We start from the raw sequence: 27,917 nt of genomic DNA, 5'->3' as shown, positions 1-27,917 counted from the left end.
GGTGTGTACATTTTACTAGATGGACGAATGAAAACAGGAAGTGATGATTTTCTCAAAACGGAGGTCTACCTTTTAAAATGTTAACCGTTTTCTTAGCAGTCACAATAATAAAAAATCGTTGTAATTTTTTCAATCTCATTTGATGAAGGTTTATTGCAAAATGCTTTAATGTGCGTGTCCGTTCGAATGTTGTACATTTCGGACAGTTTCATTTTCGGATATTGTTGTTAAAGTTGGTTTTTAGGGTTTGGATTGTAGATTAAGTTCATGATTATCATTAAAATGTGCGATGTCGGTCAGAGAAGTTTGCAGTCTATTTGTATATAAGGATATTCAATGTTTTGGAAGCAGATCTTGAAAGGCAGTTCTTGGCAAATATTGACCATACAAGTGAATTGATAATTAATTTAAATTGTAATTTTAAGATCATCTTTGAAATATGTATACTGACAATCATTATTTTCCTATAGTAAACAATTTCATTACATATCAATGTATCTATTAGCTCATTTGAGCACAAACTCACAAATAGCTTAACCAATTAATGAATGTATAGACCAATTCATTGTTATTGTTTTGATTCCGAATTTTCGCGCATGCGCGATGCGCTGGTAGGCAAAAGCACTGGGTACAGTTACGATAAACATTATGTCGTATAGATAATGGCACGTGTTTAGTCAATATATCGAAAACATTAACAACAACATCATAACACCTAAATACTATTAAAGATATTGCATTTTTAATGTCAATATTGTTTAATTAATACATGTATTCTTATCTATAAAAAAATATATACTCGTTAGTCATTAGCATCAAGGTAAATGTGGTCTGAAGACTAAACACCGACAATATCACAAAACAAAGCTATGCATTAGCCGTGTTATTTCTTGCAGAAGGATTTCAAAAATTACAAAAAATAATAATGCACCCCATTATATTATTATAATTATCAATTATATGAGTATGAAAGTGTGATAAAAAAATATGAGTGAAAGAACAGGGGTGCATTAAAATCTGACACTGTACAACAAAACCCTATTAAAAGCGAAGTGCATGACAGTATTTAAATGTTCATTTTCTTTTAAATTGGATGATTTGTTTTTCGGGTGAATAACACTATAGATGAATCGTAACATACAACTGAAAAACACAACTTCACATGATGCAAATTAACATGTATATTGAAATTTCTTAACTAGTGTATATGAGTGACAAATATCTTACATTTTATAATATATATCTATATTGCTTTTTATTTTTCGTAAATATTATTTACCCCGGTAGTCATACGTAATTTTGTTTTCATGATGTCGTTTGTGCATGGCCGTAACATTCAATCTTCAAACGGAATGACGTAGTGTTAATGAATCGGTACCCGCTAAATACGTTTAATGATTATATGTACATTTACCAATTATTAAATACGGTTTTTTTAAATTACCGGTAAACAGGCTAGTATCTTCACAGCGTACATTTTCTAATTATATATACTGGACAAATTACTTTAAATTTTTTTACGATATGTAGCATATCTAATTGAACAGTTGAACTTTAGCGGTATATTACTCAACCCCAAACAACTGCTCAATACTACTAGAAAGAGAAGACATGGTGGTACCATCAATTGTGATTAATAACCAAACTTTCATATACCACCTGTGGTCAGGGACCTATTGTTTGTATAGGTCCCTGCTGTAGTTTATGACACTTTGCTGTTAGTTAAGTAGGGACAATATCTGATCAAAACGAGATAATCGGCTTGTGCCGAACAAAGGGGGCAATTAAACACCGGAATACAAAGGCTAACACGATTTTAAGATTGATGCAAACAATCAAATCAAACCAATTAAATTAAATTAATTTATTTAATGTGTCAAAGTGTTTGTTTTCCTAGACAGACAGACAAGACTTTTTTTAGTAATTTCCTTTTTTATTTCTATCGTCAACATAATATATTTTGTAAGTAGTATATATATTGTCTTTTTTCCCGATATAAGTTATGGTACATAGCATCTATAAAGACTATGGATGGTGTGAAAAATATGTTATAAACAGTTTCAATTTCGATATATATTTTATTATATTATATTTTATATATATACAAGGGAAAAAGTGTATACATGTTGCTTTAAGCTAGGTGAAACTATGTCACAAAGTATATTTACTTATTTTTATGGTAGGTGTACCCATTGAGCATAAAAAGCGCACAACGAATATACAATATATGTAATTTATTTTGTGTAGTCGCGATTTATTCTCTTGTTAAATTATATTATTAAAAGGACACAAGAAAATCAATTTATGGTGTTGTTTTTTTCCTGTTTGCATTTAAAAATAAAATATTTTGCCAATAATACTACCGAGTTTATAATGTGTGCATTGATGTAATCAGCTATAGTCAGATTACAGTATGATATAATTGCAAAATTTAGTTCAATGTTTTGGAAGACTTTTTTTAGTTGACTTGCACAATGTACCTCGTCAACATCACAGTCATGTGGTTGATATTGATACGCGCCAGAAAACACATTTTAACAAACACGAGTATGAATAAATCAAATGTATATTGGGGTACATAAGATGTACAACTGGTAAATTACGTTATACGATTTAACAAATTTGATCTGATACTCAAAGATTCCTTAACACATAAACAAAGTGTTATTAGTTCAGACCCTGTTCTTTAGTTGCAGCAATTGTTCATACTTAATAACAGATGGATTATGGATTATCATAGTGGTAAGTTAATATATGCTGTGTGCATGGAATCGATCTATTTGTTGTTTGTTTTCATTCTTATTTGTTTTAGTACAGTACAACAACTTTTGGGATGTTTAAATCTAAACTCTAAAAATGATCGTATACATATCAAAATATATTAAATAATGTATTTAATATAGATATAGAGCGTGACAATAAATATCATGCTCGATATCTCCCCTTTGATCGTGTCTTTCTTTTGCCTACCAGAGTGGCGCGGATAAAAACATGCAGGTGCGCGTGACGTCACGCGTGAATTGGTCTATTAGTTCACCTGAGCACAAATCTAGAAAGTGCATTAAAAAGATGAATGTTTTTATTACTAAGATTGAGCACAAACTGAAAAATTGTTTAAGATAAGCTAAAATCATGTCATATGGTATTTGTAATGCAAATTCACTTGTTGTATGATTCACACTCTAGAGGCCATATTTTTCAATCAATCGTAATAGACATAGACATGTTTATTGGGTACAGTACAGTCCAAGCGTTTTCCCCAAAAAACGCACTCCCTCCACGGGGCATTTGTCTGCTAGAGAGTGATTCCGCAGCGGGGAATGCGAGGTGTACTCGCTGAAACGCTCGGCGTTCCGCCAAAGTAGCTAATACCAGCGGCGTTTATTACTTAAGCATATTTGGTAAATGCAGACAATTTCCGTTCTTATCAGGACACTGCCGCGCGACAACGCGGTAGCACTTTGCTACTGAGCATGCCAAAAAATAAAAACATTGTAATTAAAAATTGTTTAAATACTGTGGCTAATAAAAATAAAGATATTGTATAAAAAATTAATATATGTTTTTATTCACAGGTATGTCTACAATATGAATGAATATACGACACCTAAAGCGTTTTGACGAATTAATATTTAATAAATAACACATATAACACAAAAATAAATGTTCCGTTAAATTTCCAAATGAGAATAATAGTTTTTAATCCGAAACACGCTTCCGATTTTTAATGTTAACACGACGTTTACAAATGCTTCCAATATGCATTCATCATGTATATTTCCCATCAAAAGCGTGCGAAAATTATGCTGCAATGTACAAGTTCAAGGTTTATGCGTGGAAAGCGTGCTTATATTGCTTTTTGATACAAACTTTGTAGCGCAGAGAACACTGAATTCTGTTGATTTGGGTTAAAAGTTTCTTTGGTATTTTTTAACACAATTATATCGCGAATAATTTGAGATTTCCTCCAAATTAATTTCATTTCAAACACGCCGTATCTTTATTGTTATGGTGTTTTAGTAGAGTAATTATTGAAACAGTTATTGTACTGTATACTGATTAAAGGGAACATCTGGACGGAACTGGATTAAGTGTTTTGCGTTATGAAAACACGCAAAGCTTGTCTACTTACCTATTTTGTAGACTGCTGGCTGAGGTGTTTTGACCAAAGGGATTAACATGTGTGAATGTCACTCTGCTGATTTGGTCCATAATTGACCACTCGTCAGCTGTCAATCAAACTCACGAAATAATCAATAAGATTTTGTTTATTCCGGCCACATGGTCCGACAAACAAAGACTGTCGGAGTAATGGATAAAGCGTTTTATGAAAACACAACTTAGTGGGCAGAGCGATCTCGTATTTGGCGACTGGTCAATGATAATTACCGTTAATTCATTGTTTGGAATGTCATTATTTTATATACATTTTGTACTTGTAATGAATGTATTTGAAAATCAGGAAGTCAAACAAAGTTAAATTGATCGTTATCTCGTTAAACACGGAGTTTTCTCCGCGTTGCCCAACGCAGAGGGCTGCCACTTCGGCTTATTAATTTGCCGATCCAGGTTTTTTTTCCCACTTTTTGGGAAGATAGCACATGGCTTTGGAATTGGGAATTTTATATCGTCATTTTCATGAAATTGGGAAAATAAATTCATTAACCTTTTTATTCCAAACGAAGTCCACTGATTAGGGAAATACTAAATTTGATATAACTTTTTATAATCATTCAAATTAAAAGAACAAAATCATATAATACTTTGTTAGATGTAATTGAATTAAAATTGAGATAAAATACGCATTAGACTCTTCTTTCTAAAAAAAAAAAAAAATTTTTTTTTGTGGAAATTGGGAAGTTTTGCCACATTTTGGGAAAAAAGTATAATTTTTGGGATTGAAAACAGCCGAATTTTGGCTATAAAATCGGGCCAAAAAAAACCCTGCAATCGTTGACCTCTGCTGCACCAATAGTGCAAACTCTGTGTATCGCGGGACGTTCTTAATCTCCCTCCGCAGGCGTGTCCGCGGAGTAGTGAGGGAAATTGGGGAAAATGCATGGACTGTACTGTAATATAGGCCACTGGCCCAAAATACAGCATTTACATGAAAAATATGTCAAACAGAATGGAACTTAGTGACCTGGTCAGATTTCAAACATTTATCTAGGCAAAATTGATGCTAAGTTCTAATATGGGTGATGTGCATCCAAAAATTGGTTTCCATGTTGAAGCTTAAGCTTGTTATCATTGAGTTTTAGCTTTCCATCTAGAGGCATGTATCCAAAATGAAAATTTAATAATTGAAATAATCAATGTATTCTAAACTTAAAATAATTTCAATAATTGTCCAATAAATATAACATCCGTCTATAAATATATGGGCATCCTATTTACCCCAAAGTTATGCTGGTCGGCTGCAAAAACTAAATTAGCCGCTCAGGGGCGAAAAGCATTATTTGCCATTAAAGAATACCAAATTCCGTTCAGATATTTCTGATGTACAGAGTTCTATAAATTATTTGATGCCATGGTAACACCCATACTCACATTCGGATCAGAAATCTGGGGATTCACATATAGTGATTCAATAGAGCGTGCACAGCTTGAAGCTTGCAAGTACTTTCTGAGCATAAAAACTATGGTCAATAACTGTGTAGCTTAAGGAGAATGTGGTCGTTTACCAATGTACGTCATTTATCACTCAAAATGTATAAAATACTGGTGTAAACTTCTCCAGATGCCTGATAGAAGATATCCAAAAAACTGTTATAAAATGTTAAAGTCATTAGATGATATCGGAAGGCGAAATTGGGCTATGGATTTAAAGGAGCTTCTTTTCAAATATGGGTTCGACTTTATTTGGCTCTCACAGGATGTTGGTGATATTGATTTATTCATGCTCCGTTTTAAACAACGCCTTACTGATTGTGCAACTCAAACCTGGCATGAAAATATAAATGACGCTTCAAGATGCGATACTTACAGAAAATTTAAAAGTTTATTAAACACAGAACGATATTTAGATATAACAATGCCATTTCATTGAAGACAAGCATTAGCGAGATTTCGTTGTTGAAGCCATAGGTTTCAAATAGAGTTAGGTAGAAAATTAGGAATACCAAGAAATCTTAGAATATGTGCACATTGTCAATTAGAAAATGAATCTGTAAAAACAGAGGATGAATATCATGTATTTTTTGAATGCTCTAACTATGCTGACATTAGGCAAATCTATTTGTATAATTGGTATCATGGCAGGCAAACTGTTTCAAATTTCTTTGATCTGTTAAGAAATGAAAATGAGTTTGTTATTAAAGAAATAGCCTTGTTTACCATTTAATACGTTCTTCATATGGAACGTAATACTTGTAGTTGAACTATGTTTGTTCGTATTTTTTGTTTTGTTTTCTCCATTCAATGATATTGTATATATATATATATTATATATATATATATATATATATATATAGGTAGGGACAACTCTCTGTATTATCTGTATTTATATATTTTGCAAACATGATGTATTATGGGCCGGAGGCCTTTGTTTACTATAAACTTACTTACTTACTTACTTACTTACTTAATCATTGAACACAATATTGAAGTGCTTTGCATTGTTAATATCTGCTTATTTTAAGTACATTAGAATTTTATTGACATGTCACTTGTAAAGTGGAAACAGGATGAGGTTTTACAAGAAATGTGAAGTACATAGTGTGCTGTACTCCAGTTTTATAGTATCTAGATTTATCCAAATTGCAAACAAAACACGCAATGGACGTGTGCAAAGATACATCAATGGACATCTTTGGTATATAGACTACAAAGCATATTTATGTTAGTCTTTAAACGTTTGGAATAATTGTTAGGATCATAAATACGTGGATTGGTGGACAAATGAATTGAACGAAAATAATTGTCACCAAAATAATCATGATTTATTTTGCAGTATTGCAGACAGCGCTTTGGCAGTAAGCTTGATGTAGATGTGTGTTATTGCAGATTGTGTGTAGGCAGTTAGCTCAATGGATCAGCAGCAGCTGAGCGAGCTGCTAGAGTGCTCCGTGTGTCTGGAACAGCTTGACGACACCAGTAAGGTGTTACCATGCCAACACACCTTCTGCAAGCGCTGCCTGGAGAATATCTTCAACACAAAACATGAGCTAAGATGTCCAGAATGCAGGTTTCTGGTACGTTTTAATGTCCTATTTTTGCCTACACTGTAATTGACATTAGAAGTTTGACCAGTTTGAAGATTCAATATACAGTGTTTTTGTTAAATAAAATTTTGGGCATTGTGCTGGGTCCCTTTGGATAGGGAAAATTCGTAGCATTTTAGCTAAGAGTGGGAAATGTTTGTTGTTGTTGTTTTGCTTAAAATGTTTCAACATTGACAATAAAAGTGTTTTTATGCCCCCGGATCGAATGATCAGGGGTATATTGTTTTGGCCTGTCTGTCTGTCATTGTATGTGTCATTCATTGTATGTGTCTGTCATTGTACGTGTCACAAAACTTTAACCTTGGTCATAACTTTTGCCATATTGATGATAGCAACTTGATATTTGGTAGGCATGTGTATCTCATGGAGGCTCCATGCTACACATTGAAAGGTCAAGATCAAGGTCATCTTTTAAGGTCAAAGGTAAAAAAAGAAATCAAAGCGGAGCATTAGGGGGCATTGTGTTTCTGACAAACCCATCTCTTGTTATTATTATATTTACTAAGGTTGAACTTGTATAGCTGGATGGGAGATGAACAAAATATTCTGTTGAATTAAAAATTAATTACAGGGCTCAACAGTAACCGAAAAACTTACTTGCCCTGAACATTAAGCTACTTGCCCAAACATGAAATATCACATCAACTGTAAACCTCATATTTTTTAATAAACCAAAATGATACACTACAAAACCTTTTTTATTTTTGAACATTTAACAAAATGATTAGAGCAATTAAAGTCTAAATTAAATGCTCTCTGTTCTTTTTTGCACTTTTCCGGGCGGACAACTAGGTTATAAAATAACTTGCCCAGACCCAACTTTAACTTGCCAGGTGCAATAGGACAACTGTTAATGTTGAGCCCTGAATTATAAAAAAATTACACTGTACAAATATAAGATGGGATGAATGTCTGCAATTGAACGTGAGCTTAATGTGAACCCCTCAAATTTAAGTGATTCCCAATAGTGGAACATTTGTATAATTGAACACATACTAGGCCATCAATTGATGATTGGCACTTTTTTGTAAAATTTATTGAAGTTTGTTTTGTTTACAAAAAAGAGGTTATCTGTATGTATATCTTGAGCCCCAGCTTCAATTTGAGCCGTGCTGTGGGAAAACTGGGCTTAATGCATGTATGATAAGTGTTGTCCCAGATGAGAATGTGCAGTTCGTATTGGCTAATCATGGACGATACTTTCCCCTTAGACTGGATTGTCATTTAGAGGAGACTAACTTGAAGCAAAAAATTCCATAATGTCAGAAAGTGTTGTCCTTGATAAGCCTATGCAAACTGTACAGGCTTTTCTGGCACGACACTTTACATTGATGAGACACTTAACATTTATGCATTAAGCCCCATTTTGCCAGAGTTTGGCTGATTTTAATTAAGTGTAGATTAATTAATAATCAGGTGGAGATGAGAGTTGAGGACTTGCCGTGCAATATCCTCCTAATACGACTGCTGGAAGGCTTGAAGACCCAGGCCAGGGGGACCAGTAGCCTAGTCCAGGAGCGGCGTAGAGACCCAGTAGGCTCGCCGGCCAAGGCCGATAACTCTGTCGAAGCTGTAACTGCCTTTGCACGGCAACAACAGCAAAGGCAGGCGGTAGCTGGCACTCGACCCTGTGCAAAAGCCTTGTATAACTATGATGCAAAAGAAGCGAGGTTAGTTTTTGTTTAGTTTTTACTCTTGGACACGTGTCTGAACGATGTTTGATTGACATGAATATTTTATGAGAATTTGTTATGGCTTTTTAGATTCTCATCAAATAAATTGTATTCCTGGAACATTTTGTTATGTCTTAACCTGCCGGAAATGAGTCTTAATTCTAGCATCTTACTTTCTTGCATATATAGTTTGGACTGGTTGAGTCAATACAGTTTCATCTTCAAGATTCAAATGTTGAGTGCCCAACTGTTTTATCTGCATAACGTTTCAATATCAAGTTGCATCGCTGATACTTCGATGTGCACTATGATCTAACATCTGTGGAGCCTCGCTCTGGGACAACTGGGCTTAATGCATAGTCATAAAGTGTCATCCCCAATTAGCATGTGCAGTCAGCATAGGCATATCAGGGACAACACTTTCGGCTTTTATACAATTTTCCATTTAAAGAAGTCTCTTATATAAAAAATCCAGTATATATGGAAAGTGTTGTCCCTGATTAGCCTGTGTTCACTGCATAGGCTAAACTGGACATTTTCCAAGAACAAGACTCATAATGATAGAAAGAGATGCAGAAGATGTATTCAAAGGCCTTTTATTGCTTAACCTTGACTTTTATTCGCTTAAATCTTAATTTGTAGTGATCTGACGTTCATGAAGGGCGATATTGTATACTTGCGTAAGCAAGTGGATGAGAATTGGTACCACGGGGAATTCAACAGTCAGCATGGATATTTCCCTGTTAGCTATGTCCAGGTACACATATATGTTGCATTCTGGGAAAACTGGGCTTAATGCATGTGCGTCAAGTGTGTCCCAAGTTGGCCTGTGCAGTTCGCAAAGGCTAATCAGGGATGACACTTTCTGCTTTTTATTTTTTTAAAGTTTGATTGAGCCTCTAGAGACATAACTATTTGTTTTTCTAAACCTAAGCTTGAAACCATCTGTTGGGTTTAATAAGTCCGTCATTGTGTTTAAATGAGGCTTGCTGTTGGATAACAAGGCTTAATGCATGTGAGTAAAGTGACGTCCCAGATGAGCCTGTCCACAGCCACAGTTTGCTTAGGCTAATCAAGGACAACACTTTCTGCCTTTAAATGTATTTTTGTGCAAAGGGTGTTTGTTCCAGTTTAGGCAGAATGTGTTGTCCCTTATAAACTCGTGCAGACTGCACAAGCTACCGGTAAACTGAGACGACACTTTACCCACATGCATTAAGACACTGCACAAGCTACCGGTAAACTGAGACGACACTTTACCCACATGCATTAAGACACTGCACAAGCTACCGGTAAACTGAGACGACACTTTACCCACATGCATTAAGACACTGCACAAGCTACCGGTAAACTGAGACGACACTTTACCCACATGCATTAAGACCTGTTTTCCAAGAAAGAGGCTTAAAATGTTTCATTAAGAGTTTGTTAAGGTAATTTGCATCTTTTGAGAATGATTTGATTTCCTTTCTTTACTTTTCTACAAATTTCTGTCTTTATTCAATTACAAAATATTATGAGTTAGTAATTTAAAATGATGAAACAAAGGCAATATCATTTCTATTTTACACAAAGTTCGTAGATAAGTTTTAAAAAAGCAAAATTTTAGAGGCAGTAATGCAGTTGTTGGTTGATTTTGAGTGCTAAATATTCACTTTTTAAATCCACTTGTCAAACAAAAATTAATTTATCCTGACCTTAAAATGTAAACAACTATTCTATATAAGTTTTCAGTTATTTACAACATATAGAGTGATATTGTTGCAGAAGTTTTATTTCACAAATTTCAACTGCTGGACTAAAAGTGTGCAATTATGTTGTCACTCAATCTTTCTATATAGGAACTAACCCCGAGAGTGTTGTGAAATGAACTTAATTATTTATCTTCCTTTTTTAACAGTGCACAATAACAACATGATAATTTTGAAGGAAATTCAATTTTTAACTAACTTTTGGGAATGTGAATTACAATTACAGGTAAACAGGAGAAGACCTTATCTTTTTTCACTACATGTAGTCCTGTTGGACTAGCGGAATATTTGTTCAGTTGATGAGACCTATGATTTGGTGATCCTTGACTACTGTTATTGTTGCTTTAGGGTTGCTTAATTGTTTAAAAAGGGAGACTACCTGTTTTCTGTTTTTATCAATATTTGTTAACCCTTACCCAAAAAGCAAAGTGAAAATGGCTATGTGCAAACAGCATAAAACCAGAACAGCCTATGAGTACATGTAACTCGCAGTCTGTTAAGGTTTTATGCTGTTTGCTGCTAATCAGTATCTAAGAGTTGGAAATGAAGCCTTTACAACCTGAATTTAGTAAGAAAGGTATTTAATTAAATTTAACTTTCTATGGGACTACAAATGCGTCAAAATACGTATGTAAGTGGTAAAAGGTTAAGAGAGTTCATGTGAGTTTGTCTTCTTCCAGGTGATCACTCCACTACCCAGCACCATACCACAGTGTAAAGGACTGTTTGACTTCAACTCGGACAAGGATGACGACTGCCTCTCATTTAAGAAGGTCTGCAGACATTAGACGAGTGTCATATCATACTTCTTTGATTGTAATGTGTTTGCTTTCCAGTGTATCAATAACTTGTTTTGTAATTATCATCAAATACTTTGTTTCATTTAGTGCTTGTCTAAGGTATATAGGTAAATATCAGTGATTATAAAATTATAATTCACTGTTTAAAGCAGTGAAATATAACTGTGAAATAACACTGTTTTACTGCAAAATGACGTTGTTTCTAATGTCATGACATCATTATTCTAACATAATTCTTTCGTTCAATTTTTTCAAATAGACAATACATGGAGGAAAATCATTAGTTAAAACGAAAGACTTGTTGGTTTTCCGTTGATTATCAATTTTTTAGCTCGGCTGTTTTCGGAGAGAACCCAAGGTATTGTCATAGTCAGCTCGTCCGCCGTGCTAAAACCTTAACATGGGCTCTAAAATCAAAGTGCTTCCACCTACAACTTCGAAACTTAATATGTAGATGCACCTTGATGAGTTCTACATGCCACACCTATTTTTGGACCACTAGGTCAAAGGTCAAGGTCACTGTGACCTCTAAAAAAAATATTCTGACAAGCTTTTATTTATTCAAAACTGCACCTGCAGCCGAGCATTGACACCCGTTATGCGGTGCTCTTGTTTTCACTACTGATATTAACAAATAATTCTTTAGTTATTTTTTTTTAAATAGACTACATGGAGGAAAAATCATAAGTTAAAACGAACTACTGATATTAACAAATAAATATTCTTACTTGTGGCTTTGCGGGTAGTGAGAATACTAATTTCTTTGATCACTCAAGAATTAAAAGTGAACATCTACTGAAACAAACAAATATCCTCTATTATACCTATTGAGTTTTGTAAAACTTTTTTAAAATGTATTATTATTAATTTAATTTATATTAATTAATAATATAGTTAATAAATATTATTATTAAGTATTGATTTTCATTTATTTCAATTCTGTTAATACAAATTTAGTGCTGTGTAAGAGAATTTTTAGATATCGATGCTTTTATGGTATTTGTCCTTTAAAAGAAGTCTCTTCTTAGCAACAATCCAGTTTTGGGGAGAAGTCACGTGTTGTCCCTGATAGGCCTGTGCTGACTGAACAGGCTAATCTGGGATGACACTTAAAGCAAATGCATTAAGCCCAGTTTTCCCAGAGCGAGGCTCAATCAAGGCTTATTCCAGGATGAGATCGTGACAGTCTTAAGGAAAGTGGATGAGAACTGGTTGGAGGGAAAGAAAGGAGACAAGATTGGAATCTTCCCAGTTTCCTTTGTGGAGGTAAGAAATAATGGATGATGCAGGCACTCTTTAGAGGTTACACAACTTGTGATTTGAATTGGGGTTTCATTGCTTTTAATACTCACCACTGTTTTAATTCTTTATTTGCTAGGTAATTATAGCATTGTTGGTAATATCCAGCTTTCTATACATTCTGAGTACTGTTATATTGAAATATTTACTTGAAGTTTTATGTATGTAATGTTGAAGTTGGCATTGATATCAATCAGTACTTCAAACTTATTTGAGATGCACTCTTGGAAAATGGAGATTAATGTATTTGCGTAAAGTGTCAACCCAGATAAGCATGTGCAGTCAGTTATTTGAAGACTAGCAGCAAGTATGACCTCACATGTTCAGCTTTATCATTATTGCAATCATGGATGCATGTTTTGTCATAACTAAAGTAATACCTCAACAGTCTTCTGTAGTAACAATGCTTTTTTTCAGTTGAATGATCCTGCTAAAGTGCTCTTGCGACTGACTGATAAAAATGGGTGAGAATGTGATAACACAAATTATTTTCTTACTAATTTCTGTTAATATTCAAAACCAAATGTTTTAACTTTAAAATGGTTGTTAATATCAATAAGATGCAAGCTGTAGGAAGTAAACACATTTTCCAATTCAGCTGCGTTTTGAAAAATGGGCTTAATGTATGTGCGTAAAGTGTTATCCTAGACTAGCCTGTGCAGTTCACACAGGCTAATCAGGGAAAACACTATTCACTTTTACTTTTTTTTATTTTAAGAAAGTCTTCTAAGCAAAAATCAAGTCTCAGAGCGACATTGTTTTCGCTGATTAGCATGTGCGGACATCACGCACATGCATTAAGCCCAATTTACTCAGATTAAAGCTATATGTTTTCCACATCCTATTTAGTACGGATCCCACCAGCAGTAGCAGTGTTCCACCAATTACCCCTGTGCACCCTAGCCCCACCGCCCGCGCCCTCCAGTCAGCCGCTGTGCGACCTTCCTCGCGCCCGGGCTCCAAGGAGGGCTCGCCCGTCCATGTCATGTCAGTGTCGGCACTCAAGCGCCACTCTCTCACCAACATGTCCCAGAACTCTCCACCGCTGCATTCCCAGGCCTTGCAGCGTCGTTCTTTAGATGGCAGCACCACAGACGGTGACCTTGTTGCTGTGGGAGGTCAGGCTGTTGATGTGGTTACGAGATCATCCCTGGTGACCTCCATCCCTCCTTTACTTTCCTCATCTCCATTTTCTTCCATGAATGCTCAGGACACCAGGAAGCTTACCAGTGGTGAGTGTTTTCAGGACACCAGGAAACTTACCAGTGGTGAGTGTTTTGTATTACTGAATATGATCTGTGTTCTGGGAAAACAGGGCTTAATGCATTTGCTTAAAGCTAATCAGAGACAACACTTTCTGTGTTTATGATACTTGTTATTTTAGGATGTCTTTTTTGAAAATTTCTATTTAAGACTAAAGTGTTGTCCCTGATTAGCCTGTGTAGACTGAACAGTCTTATCAAAGACAACACTTATTCCACATGCATTAAGCCCAATTTTCCCAGAGCAAGGCTCAAATTAAGCAGGTTAAAAATGTTTATCCAGTATTTTCTGTGCTTTGTTAAGTTTTGCTCTAGAACATGCAGTTCCCTGGTTCCCTGTTTTCAGAAGGCAGCCAGCAGGGAGACAATGGATCCCCACAGGAGACATCCTTCCCTGTCCCCACCACTGCCAGACCGGTCCCCGAGCCTGCTGTACCGACGCCATATGGGCCCAAACAGGTTCCAGAGGATCCATTAGGTGTTGGGGTTTCCACTGTACAAATGTAGGCATCATTTAAAGTACTTTCATCAAAGGCTCCTGAATAAGATTTTCAGATCCTTATCAAATACACCTTGCTTTTATCTTCCTATTTTTTTAATAATCACTATAGGACCGGTATTCCTTAAGCATTGTTTGCAGTTATGCAACTTTGGTCATGAAAAATTGTTTGGTGCAGCTGTATTTGCAATACATGTTTACAGACTAAGTTCAGTGTATGTAGACAACTTTGGTTTACAGTTCTTAGTTCATGTAGGTTGCTTTTGGGTAAAATTGCTTGGTTCATTTTAGCATCTAGTGTTTTCAGTACTCAGTTCTTGAATGCTACTTTTGTTTACAGTAGTATGTTCATCTTACATCTATAAAGCTCTGTTCACATGCTATATGTGACGGCTATGAATCTCTGTTAACATTCCACATATGACAGCTGTAAAACTTTGTTCAACGACTAAATGTGTCAACTATAAATCTCATTTTACGTCGTATGTGTTACTGCTATAAAGCTCTGTTCACATACTACATATTACACCTCTGAAGCTCTGTTCACATACTACATGTTAAAACTATAAAGCTCTGTTCACATCCTACATTTAACAGTTATAAAGCTCTGTTCACATACTACATTTTCAAACTATAAAGCTCTGTTCACATCCTACATTTAACAGTTATAAAGCTCTGTTCACATACTACATGTTAAAACTATAAAGCTCTGTTCACATCCTACATTTAACAGCTATAAAGCTCTGTTCACATACTACATGTTCAAACTATAAAGCTCTGTTCACATCCTACATTTAACAGTTATAAAGCTCTGTTCACATACTACATGTTAAAACTATAAAGCTCTGTTCACATCCTACTTTTAACAGTTATAAAGCTCTGTTCACCTACTCAATGTTAAAACTAGTAAGCTCTGTTCACATACTACATTTAACAGTTATAAAGCTCTGTTCACATACTACATGTTAAAACTATAAAGCTCTGTTCACATCCTACATTTAACAGTTATAAAGCTCTGTTCACATACTACATGTTAAAACTATAAAGCTCTGTTCACATCCTACATTTAACAGTTATAAAGCTCTGTTCACATACTACATATTAAAACTATAAAGCTCTGTTCACATCCTACATTTAACAGCTATAAAGGTCTGTTCACATACTAAATGTTAAAACTATAAAGCTCTGTTAACATACTACATTTAACAGTTATAAAGCTCTGTTCACATACTACATGTAAAAACTATAAAGCTCTGTTCACATCCTAAATTTAACAGTTATAAAGCTCTGTTCACATACTACATGTTAAAACTATAAAGCTCTGTTCACATCCTACATTTAACAGTTATAAAGCTCTGTTCACATACTACATGTTAAAACTATAAAGCTCTGTTCACATACTACATTTAACAGTTATAAAGCTCTGTTCACACACTACATGTTACAACTATACAGCTCTGTTTGCATAATACATGTTACAGCTATAAAGGTCTGTTCACACCCTATGTGTTACAGATATAAAGCTCTGTCCATATCCTACTTTTTTCAGCTATAAAGCCCAGTTAGCATTCTACTCGTTACAGCTATAAAGCTCTGTGCACATCCTACATGTGACAGTTTTTCTATGTTCACATGCTACATGTTGCAGTTATAAAGCTCTGTTAACATCATACTGGTGAAAGCTATAAAGCTATCTTCACATCATACTGGTGACAGCTATAAAGCTCTGTTCACATCATACTGGTGACAGCTATAAAGCTATGTTCACATCCTACATGTAACAGTAATAAAGCTATGTTCACATCCAACATGTTACAGCTATAAAGTTATTTTCACATGCTACATGTTACAGTTATAAAGCTATGTTCACATGCAGCATGTTTCAGTTATTAAGCTCTATTCACATCCTACATGTTCCAGCTATAAAGCTCTGTTCAACTACAAACCAGAGAAGGTTGATGAGCTAGAGCTTATAAAGGGAGACTACTACTCCGTGTCGGACAAATGTCTCGACGGCTGGTTCAAGGGAGTGGCAATAAAGACCTCCATCGCAGGAGTCTTCCCAGGAAACTATGTGCAGGCAGTCAAGTGAGTGACATAATCTGATGTTATTTGAGCAACGTTATGGGAAAACTGGGCTTAATGCATGCGCTTAATGTGTCATCCCAGTTTAGCCTTTGCAGTCTGCACTTTCCGCGTTGATGAAATTTCTTTATACAGGTGTCTTCTCAACAAAAATCCTATGTACCGGTAGTCGGAAAGTGCCATACCTGAATAGCCTGTGCTCACTGCACAGGCTCATCAGAGACAAAACTTTATGCACATGCATAAAGCACCATTTTCCCAGAGTAAGGATCATTTAATAAACAAATAAGTTATTTAGAAGCCTGCAGATATCTTGTATCCACAAACAGCTGATGTTTCAGTGATTTTGTTCATTCTTTATAAAATATCTGTAATAGGTACTTTCCAAATTGTGGTAAACACTACAAAATTCCCAATCGCCATCTGAAAAATTCCCAGAAAAGGGGATGTAGTTGCGGAAAATTGCCATGAAATATATTGTCACACAAAAAATACGAACAAACATTTTGTACCTTGTTAAATCTATGTTCGCATACCACATCTAGCCATGACATTTTGGCTGTTGCTTTAAGGAACACTGATTTGTTATGGGTTAACTTTATTTTATGAAATATTTTACGAAATATTCGTTGATTTTTAGTGTTAATGTGGCTTTAATTTTCTAATAACACTCAATGCACTTCTGTCCCTCTGTCCCTGCCCAGGACCCATGTGTTGCCAGGGAAGCCCCAGCCCCAGGGGGCCAGTGCCCCTCTAAATCCCACGATCAGTCCGCCCCGTCCCGAGACCAGCAGCTCAGAGGCCATTGGTCGATCTCGGGCGCGGTTGGAGGTGGGTGAGCGGAGGTCAAGCAGCGCTGACCGCGGTGACCGACATGCCAACCCTCCGCCTGTGGTACCAAGGATTGCCCTGCCAACAGCTATAAGTAAGTGGATCAATATACAGGGGTGTGATTTTTCCGCGGATCCACGGATTTCCGCGGATCGGGTTTTCCGGGGTCATTTACGCGATTCGTGTAAATTTGAAAAAAAATAGGTGAAAATACGACCGAATCCAAGGGTGTATTTCATAAGCAGCCTAGGAAACCTATCTGCATATTACACTGGTATTCTGTCTTAGCATTTTTTATAACAAGCGATGTTATTGGCTGTCATATCCCAATCTTCCAATTAAAATCGGTCTTTTAAAATGTGTTTCATTTTCTTTTCGATTGCAAATGGCGCCTTTGTGAAGCGTTAATGAAAACGAATGAATGAATCTCACAAAATCTCGGAGATTTAACAATTATTGAAAAACAAATTTAAATGGGAAAGGGAAGAAACAACAGTGGATATAAATCATAAAGCGATACCACTTTCTGAATGGGTACGGAAGATCGACTGTCTTGATAAGGCTGAAGTCATATTCTATTAATGTGAAAAAATCTTGAACTACGTAAACTGTGGTAAATTGTCATTAGTTGTACACTGTTACATTGTTGACCTTATGTAGAATTAAAAGGCATTGAGCTTAAACGAAAGATTGCCATCATCGTTCACAGGTATTGGAACACTCATTGATTTTGATCACAATTAATACTGGTGACTTTGCATAACATGTTAAGTGATTTTAAAAAGATTTTCATAAACAAGTCTTATTGATAAGTTTAAGATGGTGTTTATTTAAATGTCTGTTTTAAGGTTTTGTCATTGCGTTATGCACGCGATTCGGGTAGTCAAAATTAGTCTACAGAATTTTCCTCCCCTCAGACTTTACCTCAATCACACCCCTGATATAGGAATGATCAAACTCCAGAAACATTATATAGGAATAATGAAGCTTCAGAAAAATTATAATAGAACAATTCTTCTTGTCATTTGCTTGATTTTTTTTCAAGCTAGTGACCAATTGCCTATTCTATGACTTGGCCTGATTCCTGAAAACTTTAATCACTATATAAGGTAACAGTATTAACTTCACACTCAAATAACAAATAATTTTTAAAGTCAAATATTAGTATGAAATATTGTCAAATTATTTAAGCAAACAAACAATTAACAGATATATTTAAGAGTTAACAATAAAGCCACATAGATAACTCGATCCAAAAAAAAAGCGCTGTTGGCTTAACTGGAGTTTTAAGTTTTTAACAACCAGGCCCAGTATTATGATACTCATAAAACTATTTTCCAGTAATGGTATATCACCAATCATTTTAATTAAACACCAACAAACCTCTGTTATTTTCAGGCAAACCGTCATCCAATTCGAGCCCCAGCAGTCCTGTGCTGGCCACAGGACCCAAGACCACGCGCTACGTGCGTGCCTCCAAACCAACAAGTCCCAACGTGGCCGGCGCCAAGACAGAACCCTCCACCCCCAACCCTGCCAGCAGCCCCGTGTGGAAACACGCCATGTCAGCCTGTGCCACCATCACGCCGCCCAATGTTGTTGTAGGCGCCACTGGTGGGTCTGGGCCGGGTGTGAAGGAGAAAGAGAAGGTTAGTTGTTCTCATATTTGTAAGGTTTTGATAATTTTGTTGATTTAGTTGTAGTAATGAAGAATGTCTGTTAAATGACTTAGTTGTAGTAATGAAGAATGTCTGTTAAATGACTTAGTTGTAGTAATCAAGAATGTCTGTTAATGACTTAGTTGTAGTAATCAAGAATGTCTGTTAAATGACTTAGTTGTAGTAATCAAGAATGTCTGTTAAATGACTTAGTTGTAGTAATCAAGAATGTCTGTTAAATGACTTAGTTGTAGTAATCAAGAATGTCTGTTAAATGACTTAGTTGTAGTAATCAAGAATGTCTGTTAAATGAATTAGTTGTAGTAATCAAGAATGTCTGTTAAATGACTTAGTTGTAGTAATCAAGAATGTCTGTTAAATGACTTAGTTGTAGTAATCAAGAATGTCTGTTAAATGACTTAGTTGTAGTAATCAAGAATGTCTGTTAAATGACTTAGTTGTAGTAATCAAGAATGTCTGTTAAATGACTTAGTTGTAGTAATCAAGAATGTCTGTCTGTTAAATGACTTAGTTGTAGTAATCAAGAATGTCTGTTAAATGACTTAGTTGTAGTAATCAAGAATGTCTGTTAAATGACTTAGTTGTAGTAATCAAGAATGTCTGTTAAATCAATTAAGGATCAATATTAGCAGTGTTATTGGCAAATGGGGCTTAATATATGTACGTAAAGTATCGTCCCAGATAAGCCTGTGAAGACTGCACAGGCTAATATGGGATGACATTTTTTCTCACAACGCAGCTGATATTTATTTATGATGACAATATCTATATGCATTTCTAATAAAGTGGACATTATTCCCCTCACTTTATTATTAAAAAAATAGAATATATTTTCCAAATTAATATTTAATGTAAGAATCGAGCTCTGGGAAGACATGACTCAAAGCATGTGTTTAATGTCAGCACAGGGTAAACAGGGATGACAAAAGGAAGCATCTTCAAATTGATTTTAACATCAAGGCGGAGAGTGCCATCCCTGATTAGCCTGTGGGGACTGCATAGGCTAATCTGGGACAACACTTATCACATGCATTGAGCCCCATTTTCCCAGAGCCATTTTGTTTTCATCTTAATATTCAATATTTGTGATCGCTTACCCAGAAGAAGGATAAGGAGAAGATGGGCCTGATCAAGCGGCTGGCGTCTGGGGGCAAGGCCAAGAAACCCAAGTCTGTGGACCTGGGCAGCTCACATCCCCTGGGGGACACCTCCATCAACCACAGCAGGTGGGTGAGGTCAAGGTTGTGCAAGGAGCATTGTCCAGACACTGCCAAAGTCCTAAAACCATTTGGAAATTATTTTTGGACCTTGTTCAGTTTTACTGGCTTTGTTCAAGGGTTTGCTGATTTTTGCCAAGATTTCATTTCACCTAGGAAATCATTATCAAAGCAGTTGTGTGTTATTTTATATGAAGTCCTTAACAATTTATTTTCATTAAAGAAAATATTTTAAGTAGTAACATCGGAAAAGTAAAACCTTTAATATATATTAGATGGTTATTTAACATTTGGTAGTGCAGCTTCATTACATGAAAAGTGTACAATTTACTTATGAATGTGTAAAAGTTTGGTATATCATCTTGCACAATTCACTTATAAGAAATGAATTTATAACACATATAATATTGGTGATTTCATATTTTTATTTGACATTGTTAATCCACATCTTATATGCATGAAAATTCAGGGTCTGGGAAAATGGACCTTAATGCATTTGCGTAAAGACCCTTTGCAAAGACTTTTTTGTAAACAAGAGACTTCCGAATGAAAAACTCCAGAAAAGCAGAACATGTAATTCCTGATTAGCCTATGCAGATTGCAAAGGCTTATCTTATCAGACACTTTTTGCTTTGAGCCTGAGCAGTTGGCACAGGCTTATCAGGGAGACATTAAACACTATTATCGAAAATTATATTTCAAGGTCTTTCAAGGTCTTCCTAAACAAAAATCCTGTGTAGGCAGAAAGTGTGTTCCCCTGAATAGCCTGTGTTGAACGAGCAGGCTAATCTGGGACAACACATTTTGTACATGAATTAAGCCCAGTTTTCCCAAGAAACCAGCTCATATTTAGATGCTTTTTCAACTGACAGCAGTTGCAGGCTTGGAATGTTTCACTGCATGTTTCACACTACCATGCTCACACTGGTTGCTTACTTCCGAGGTCAGGGTCATTCCCTTAGCGACCTCACGTCTGTTGCCCCTGTCAATGCACACAGAAAGAAATTGTTATTCTTAATCTTATGAACAGGGTTTTTTTTGGCCCGATTTTATAGCCGAAATTGGGCTATGTTCCCAATCCCAAAAAGTATACTTTTTTGCCAAAATGTGGCAAAAAATTCCCAATTCCCCCCAAAAAAAATTTTTTTTTTTTTTTTTTTTAGAAAGAAGTGTCTTATGCGTATTTTATCTCAATTTTAATTCAATTACATTTAACAAAGTATTTTATGATTTTGTTCTTTTAATTTTAATGATTTTAAAGTGTTATATCAAATTTAGTATTTCCCTAATTAGTGGACTTTTTGTGTGGAAAAAAAAGGCTAATGAATGAATTTTCCCAATTTCATGAAAATGCCGATAAAATTCCCAATTCCAAAGCCATGGGCTATCTTCCCAAAAAGTGGGAAAAAAACCCTGTATGAAAATAAAGATGAGCCTCAGTATGGGAAACAGGGGCTTAATGCATATGCTCAAAGTGTTATCCCTAATTAGTCTGTGCACTCTGCACAAGAAAATCAGGGATTACACTTTCTACTTTTATGGTAATTTTCGTTTAAATGAAGTCTTCTTTTGAGTTGAAAACCTGTTAATGCTGAAAGTTTTCTCCCTGATTTGCTTGTGCAGACTTCACTGGGCATCACTTTTCGCACATTCAATAAGCCCCGCTTTTCCAGTGTTCAGCTCAGATGCTTGTTTCACATCATGTTCACACTGGTTTTCTCCTCCCCAGGTCAGGGTCTTTTCCCAGTGACCTGACCGTGTCTGTTGCTCCTGACAATGCCCACAGAAAGACGGGCTCCTTTGATGCCTTGTCCTCCCCTAACCTGCAGCAGAAACCAGCCCGACCCAAACCACCTGTGCAAGAGAAGTAAGCCTTGTTCATTATGCAGTCCATTTGATGATGTTGCAAACTGTAGAATCATTATTATTCCTCAGGATGAAATTTTGTAATTTTAAATAAAGTTTCTTTTTCTTAGACTACTTATAATCTAAAATCTTTAATGTATGTCTGCATTAGGTTTCGTGTTAAAAAAAAAGACTTTTTTGTGGACACATCAATTTATGGAATTCTGATTTTGGTATAAAAACAAATTGAACAGTTTCAATTAGTCATTTCCTATGCGTTTGTGTTGAAATATTGATTGGTTCACCCACCAAATCAAAGAAAATTAATGCCCCACAAGCACTAATGATTCTACAGTACTGGAATGCTTATGAAGGGATCCTTCTACTCATCTTCTTAACCAAATGCGGCATAAAATTAAATGACTCAAACCACTTGTTTGGAGTTATGTGCCCTTCAACTTTGGCAAATTTTGAAAAATGACATTATTGTACATGTTTATTTTTATCCCCCGCCATAGGGGGAGGGATATTGATTTGGCGTTGTCCGTCCATCCGTCTTTTCGTCCTTCCGTGTTTCCATCCGTCCGCCACTTTTGTGTCCGGAGCCATATCTTGAAAGTGCTGCGGCAGATTTCATTTAAACTTGGTATGAGTATATATATGGATAAGAGGATGATGCACACCAAATGGCATTGTACACCATTGGATAATAACAGAGTTATGGCCCTTTGTATCTTAAAAAAATGCTTTTTGTGTGATTCCGGAGCCATATCTTGGAAGTGCTTTGACGGATTTCATTGAAACTTGGTATGAGTATATATATGGATAAGAGGATGATGCACGTTGGCGTTGTCCATCAGTCCAAAAAACTTTTGTGTTCAGAAGTATATTGGCGGGGGATATCAATTCAACGAATTTACTTGTTTGTCATGAATTTATCTCGCATTTTTCTGTGTATCAACATGACACGTAATATATATGTTGTTTGTACTATGTAAAAGTGCAAAACATTTAGTTTTGTGAATGGTGCAATAGTCTTTGCAGAGTTAGGTTCCTTGAAGTAAGACAAATTGTGATACTTTATTGTATATGTGTACTTTGTATTTCAAAGTAGTCTATAATTTTTCTGTGTATCACAACAACCTTTATCTTGTTTATTCTATTTAGAATTGCAATATATTATTTTTTTCTGTATGTCAGCTTCAATAAGTGTTGTAGTGATATTAGAACTTAGAACATTAAACATTTATTATCTTAGTTCATTAATGAGATAAAATTGTATACGAGCCTCCATCTTGGATAACGAGGTTTAAAACAAGAGAATAAAAGTCGTCCCAGATAAGCCTGTGCAGTCTGCACAGGCTAATCAGGGACGACACTTTCCACCTAGACTAGAGTTTTGTTTTGATAAAAGTGATAAAAGGAAAAATTCCATAAAAGCGGAAAGAATCGTCCATGATTAGCCTGTATATACTTCACAGGCTAACCAGGGACGACACTTTTTGAACATGCATTAAACATGTTTTCACAGAGCAATGCTCATATTAATTGACATACAATAAGTATTAATAGGCTACATCAATGTTGTAGGTACATAGGCATCAAGATTTCCCGGTTTAATGAAGTTTAATGCATGTGCGTTAAGTCTTCCCAGATAAGCCTGTGCAGACCACACAGGATAAGCTAGGATGACACTTTTTGCATTGACAGGATTTTTGATTAGATAAAAGAGATTTAAGGAAACACTCCATAAAAGCGGAAAGTAATGTCCCTTATAAGCATGCGCGGACTGCACAGGCTTATCTGGGAAATACTTTACTCACATGCATTAAACCCTGTTTTCTGAAACATCAATTGTGTAGGTACAGATGCTCTGAAACATCAATTGTGTAGGTACAGATGCTCTGAAACATCAATTGTGTACGTAAAGATGCTCTGAAACATCAATTGTGTAGGTACAGATGCTCTGAAACTTACCAGGTTTAATGAGGTTTATTGCATGTGCGTCAAGTGTTGTCCCTGATTAGCTTGTGCATACCCCACAGGCTAATCAAGAACGACACTTTCCGCCTAAGCTGGTTTTTGCGTTTTTGTAGGTACAGATGCACGGAGACCTATCCGGCCCAGACTGAGCTCGAACTCGACCTCAAGGTGGGTGACATCATCTTCGTGAGTAAGAAACGTGATGATGGATGGTACAAGGGCACTTTGCAGCGCACAGGAAAGACGGGCCTCTTCCCAGGCAGCTTTGTTGTTAAACATTGATAGGTTATAGAGGGCTGACAAGGGATACTAGGACATTCATAACCAGGATTGACCTCTTTCCAGAGAGCTTTGTTGTCAAAAATGGATACGTTTGGTAGAGACAGAGAAGGGAATGTGAACGGCCATTGTGTTCTGTGTGTTAAGACTTTGTGCATTGTAGTGGTTAGTTTTGACTTTATAATAGTAACCCAACGTGATTGTTAAAGATATTACTTCTGTAGATATTTTTAAGCATCAAGCTTTTATTTTAGAAAGAGAGCTTTTTACACTTAAGTTTCATGTATACATGTTAACAGGCCTCTTTCCAATAACCTTTGTGGTCAATCATGGATACGTTGTAGGGGGCTGACAATGGACGATGGATAGTATGACATTCATAGCCGTGTTAACATATGACCCACGCTCCGGGAAAACGGGACTTAATGTATGTGCGTTAAGTGTCGTCCAAGATTAAGCTTGTGTGTTACTATTTTTGTAGACTATTTTAAGCATCATGTTTTGAGTCCAGAAAAAGTAATGTTTCAGAGAAAATTAACAGAAAACGTGAGGCTATAAATCCATGAAATTAATAAGGTCTTTATCTCATGGGTTAATAGCCTGTTGTTTTCTGTTAATGGTTTGCCTTTCAAGATGACCTTATAAAATCCCTGCATACATAATACGTGCCTCTTTATGGGAAAACTGGGCTTAATGCATGTGCAAAAAATGCAGTCCACATAGGCTTATCAGGGACATCAGTTTCTGCTTTTATGGATTTTTTTGTTTAATTAAAGTCTTCATGACAAAAATCCAGCTTTGGCGGAAAGTTTTGTCTCAAATTATTCTGTGCGGACTGCACATGCTATTCTTGGACAAAACTTGGCGCACAATTTAGCCCAATTTCCTCAGAACCAGGTTCGTATTGTGTGCCTTGAGAGCCAGAAGACATTATAAGCCTTCTTTTCACTGATACTGATAGGGCCTTCTGGCTTTAAGGGGTTAAGATTTGTCCTTAATCAGTACAGTGTCTTAGAGCACACACAAATTATGTTTACTGCGGCATAATACTTATGTTCTGTATGCTTGTATTTAGTCCCTATTGAATGTAGATTTTTTTTGGCGTGTTTATAGTTTTGTCCCATTTTCAAATGCAATTGTTCAAATTATATCATATTTTTAACAAATATAGAGCCTTGTTTTGGGAAAACGGGGCTTAATGCATTTGTGTAAAGTGTCATCCCAGATGAGCTTGTGCAGACTTTACGCACATGCCTCATGCCCAGTTTTTCCTAATATGCAACTCAACATACTTTTGTTTGTGAGAAACATTATTTGCTTAGTGTGGAACTGTGGTAACTGCTTTACATTTAAATACATGTATTTCAAACTCTACTTTGAACAAAATTACAATAACTGGGTTATGTTTGCATACATATTTCAGTGAAATGTCCCAATACAAAAATCTTTTAATAATGGTCACCTCTAAAAAAGGTGAAGAACAGGTGTATGTTTGGCAGTGTTAGGGCCAGCGGCATTGTGCACTACATCTGATCTTGTTTGAGCAGAATTGCTTTTATCTCACTTGAGATATGCCCATCCAGACACATATGACTTCAGGAGTTTTAAATAAACCATTTGTTTATGTTGAAAAAGAATGCAATAGTTCTTAGTTAAAACAGAAATCTCATTCTGAATAGTATAGTATGTAAGTTAAAGCTGCCTGTAAATGTATCAAGTCTTGCTTTGTCATTCATAACCATACCAATTTGTTTCGACAGTTTTTTGTAGAGTGGGCCAATGCAAAAATACCTCAGATCATTCATGAATGTTGTTTTGTATATAAAGTTGCATTCAGGACCACAAGTTGCTATTGTGTTGCCAAAATGTCCAGTCTTACCCAGCAAAACCATGTTCAATTCTTCCAATATCACATGACATACTGAGGCAGCTTGCTCTGTGAAAACAGCTAAATACATGTGCACAGGCTAATCAAAGATGACACTATGCACATATATTAAGTCTGGTTTTCCCAGTGCGAGGGTCATTGGTATGGGAAACATTTTCTTATTCACTTAAGCTCCCCCCCCTGATTTGGCTCTGTGTGATCATTTAAATGAAACATAAAATTTCAACAACACAGTAAAGGATTTACAATTTTAATTTATGAGATTTCTAAAAATCAGTATCACAAAAATTAACTGTGGCTACAAATACTACTATTATTATTTTGTTTAATTATAATCAATTTTGATAGAAATTAACTGTGGCTACAAATACTACCACTATTATGTTAGTTATATTATATTAAATTTTGATAGAAATTAACTATGGCCACAAATACAACTAGTATTATGGTTTTTTAGGATAATTTAATTTTGATAACTGAATAAATGTTTTGTATGTATTTAAAAATTAAATAATTTCAGACGTATCATTCTTTTATTATCAAAGAAACAACAATTTGGAGTTCTAATGAATAGGAATTAAACCACCAATGTTTTAGCCTGAGTTGATTTTGCAGCAAACCACTTAAATTACGTGTGAGTTGTGTATTGGGGGATTGATGATGATAATGAGAGATTAATTTAGATTTTAATACAATCTGTCAAATGTTGTTGCAATTGAATGACAACTTTACATGTGTTATACTGTGCAGCGCTAAGGACCATGGTCCTTATTCAAAAAGCTCCTTAGAGCAAATCTTGAGATTCTAAGTTTGTACAATGTTGGAGTCTCTCGCTCTTTTGTGTGGAGGACTTGTCATATTTGCATAATTTAAATAGGTTAATATTGCTCAATTGATTAATATTATATTCTATTGTAAGCAGAAAACATTGCATCTCTTACATCAAATTTATTCTGACATTTTCATGTTAGTGTGACTTAGGTTCAGATTTCTCTAAGAAAAACTTTGTGAATGCAGGCCAAAGACTTGTGTTTGTGTTGTTTATTGGTTATTTTAAAACCAGAATTATGTTCTATTAAATGATGTGTGTTATGCGAAAATAGGTCTTAAGCTATATTTTGATAGTGTAGCCCCAGACCAGCCCCATAACCTGGTAAGGATCGAGCTATTCTCTCCAAAAACTAGACTACGAAATATTGAGTGACTATAGCGAACAGGGCTCCCCAGGCTGCTTACTGCATAAGACCGATTTTTGCATGACACGGCTAAATTCAGTGAGTATCTTGTAAGAATGACACGTACTTAATGTTTGAAATACACTTTAGTCACATTGTACAACCATAGTGTTTTCTTAGCCAATTACACGCATCTTTGTTATTTTATTTTTTGTTCATTATTTGCTCATGATGTGTTCACATTTTTGTACTGTAAGTTTTGTTTCTTGATAAAATTTGATGAACATATACATTTTTAACCATGTGATAACGCTTGATTTGTTGTTACAGGAGAATATGAGAGAGAACTATACCTTTATATATTACATGTTTTGAATACAGAAAATGGTGGAATAAATTAGATAGATATAAATGTGTTTCGTTTCGTA

The 27,917-nt window shown here is 35.5% G+C and overlaps 1 protein-coding gene across 1 annotated transcript; it reads left to right on the top strand.

Annotated features, from left to right (window-relative positions):
* Positions 1 to 27,901, top strand: LOC127855853 (E3 ubiquitin-protein ligase SH3RF3-like). The gene is made up of 15 exons (XM_052391736.1): positions 1 to 63; positions 7,006 to 7,193; positions 8,640 to 8,893; positions 9,539 to 9,653; positions 11,328 to 11,420; positions 12,618 to 12,713; positions 13,164 to 13,210; positions 13,596 to 13,978; positions 14,355 to 14,511; positions 16,428 to 16,595; positions 17,297 to 17,517; positions 18,822 to 19,072; positions 20,204 to 20,328; positions 22,049 to 22,186; positions 24,261 to 27,901. The coding sequence occupies exons 2-15, from the start codon at positions 7,029 to 7,031 to the stop codon at positions 24,427 to 24,429; spliced, it is 2,382 nt and encodes a 793-aa protein (XP_052247696.1). The 5' UTR covers positions 1 to 63; positions 7,006 to 7,028; the 3' UTR covers positions 24,430 to 27,901.
* The last annotated feature ends 16 nt before the right edge of the window (positions 27,902 to 27,917 follow it).

The sequence above is a fragment of the Dreissena polymorpha genome, chromosome 13 (genome assembly GCF_020536995.1).
Source record: "Dreissena polymorpha isolate Duluth1 chromosome 13, UMN_Dpol_1.0, whole genome shotgun sequence".
Classification (NCBI taxonomy): Eukaryota; Metazoa; Mollusca; class Bivalvia; order Myida; family Dreissenidae; genus Dreissena; species Dreissena polymorpha.
This window is presented reverse-complemented; position numbering and strand designations above follow the sequence as displayed.

Bases quoted from the DNA above. Each gene is read 5' to 3' on its own strand.
- LOC127855853 (XM_052391736.1), top strand. From the start codon at position 7,029: ATGGATCAGCAGCAGCTGAGCGAGCTGCTAGAGTGCTCCGTGTGTCTG. The intron at 11,421-12,617 runs GTCTGCAGACAT...GGCTTATTCCAG, and splicing joins ACTGCCTCTCATTTAAGAAG to GATGAGATCGTGACAGTCTT. The intron at 17,518-18,821 runs GTAAGTGGATCA...TGTTATTTTCAG, and splicing joins TGCCCTGCCAACAGCTATAA to GCAAACCGTCATCCAATTCG.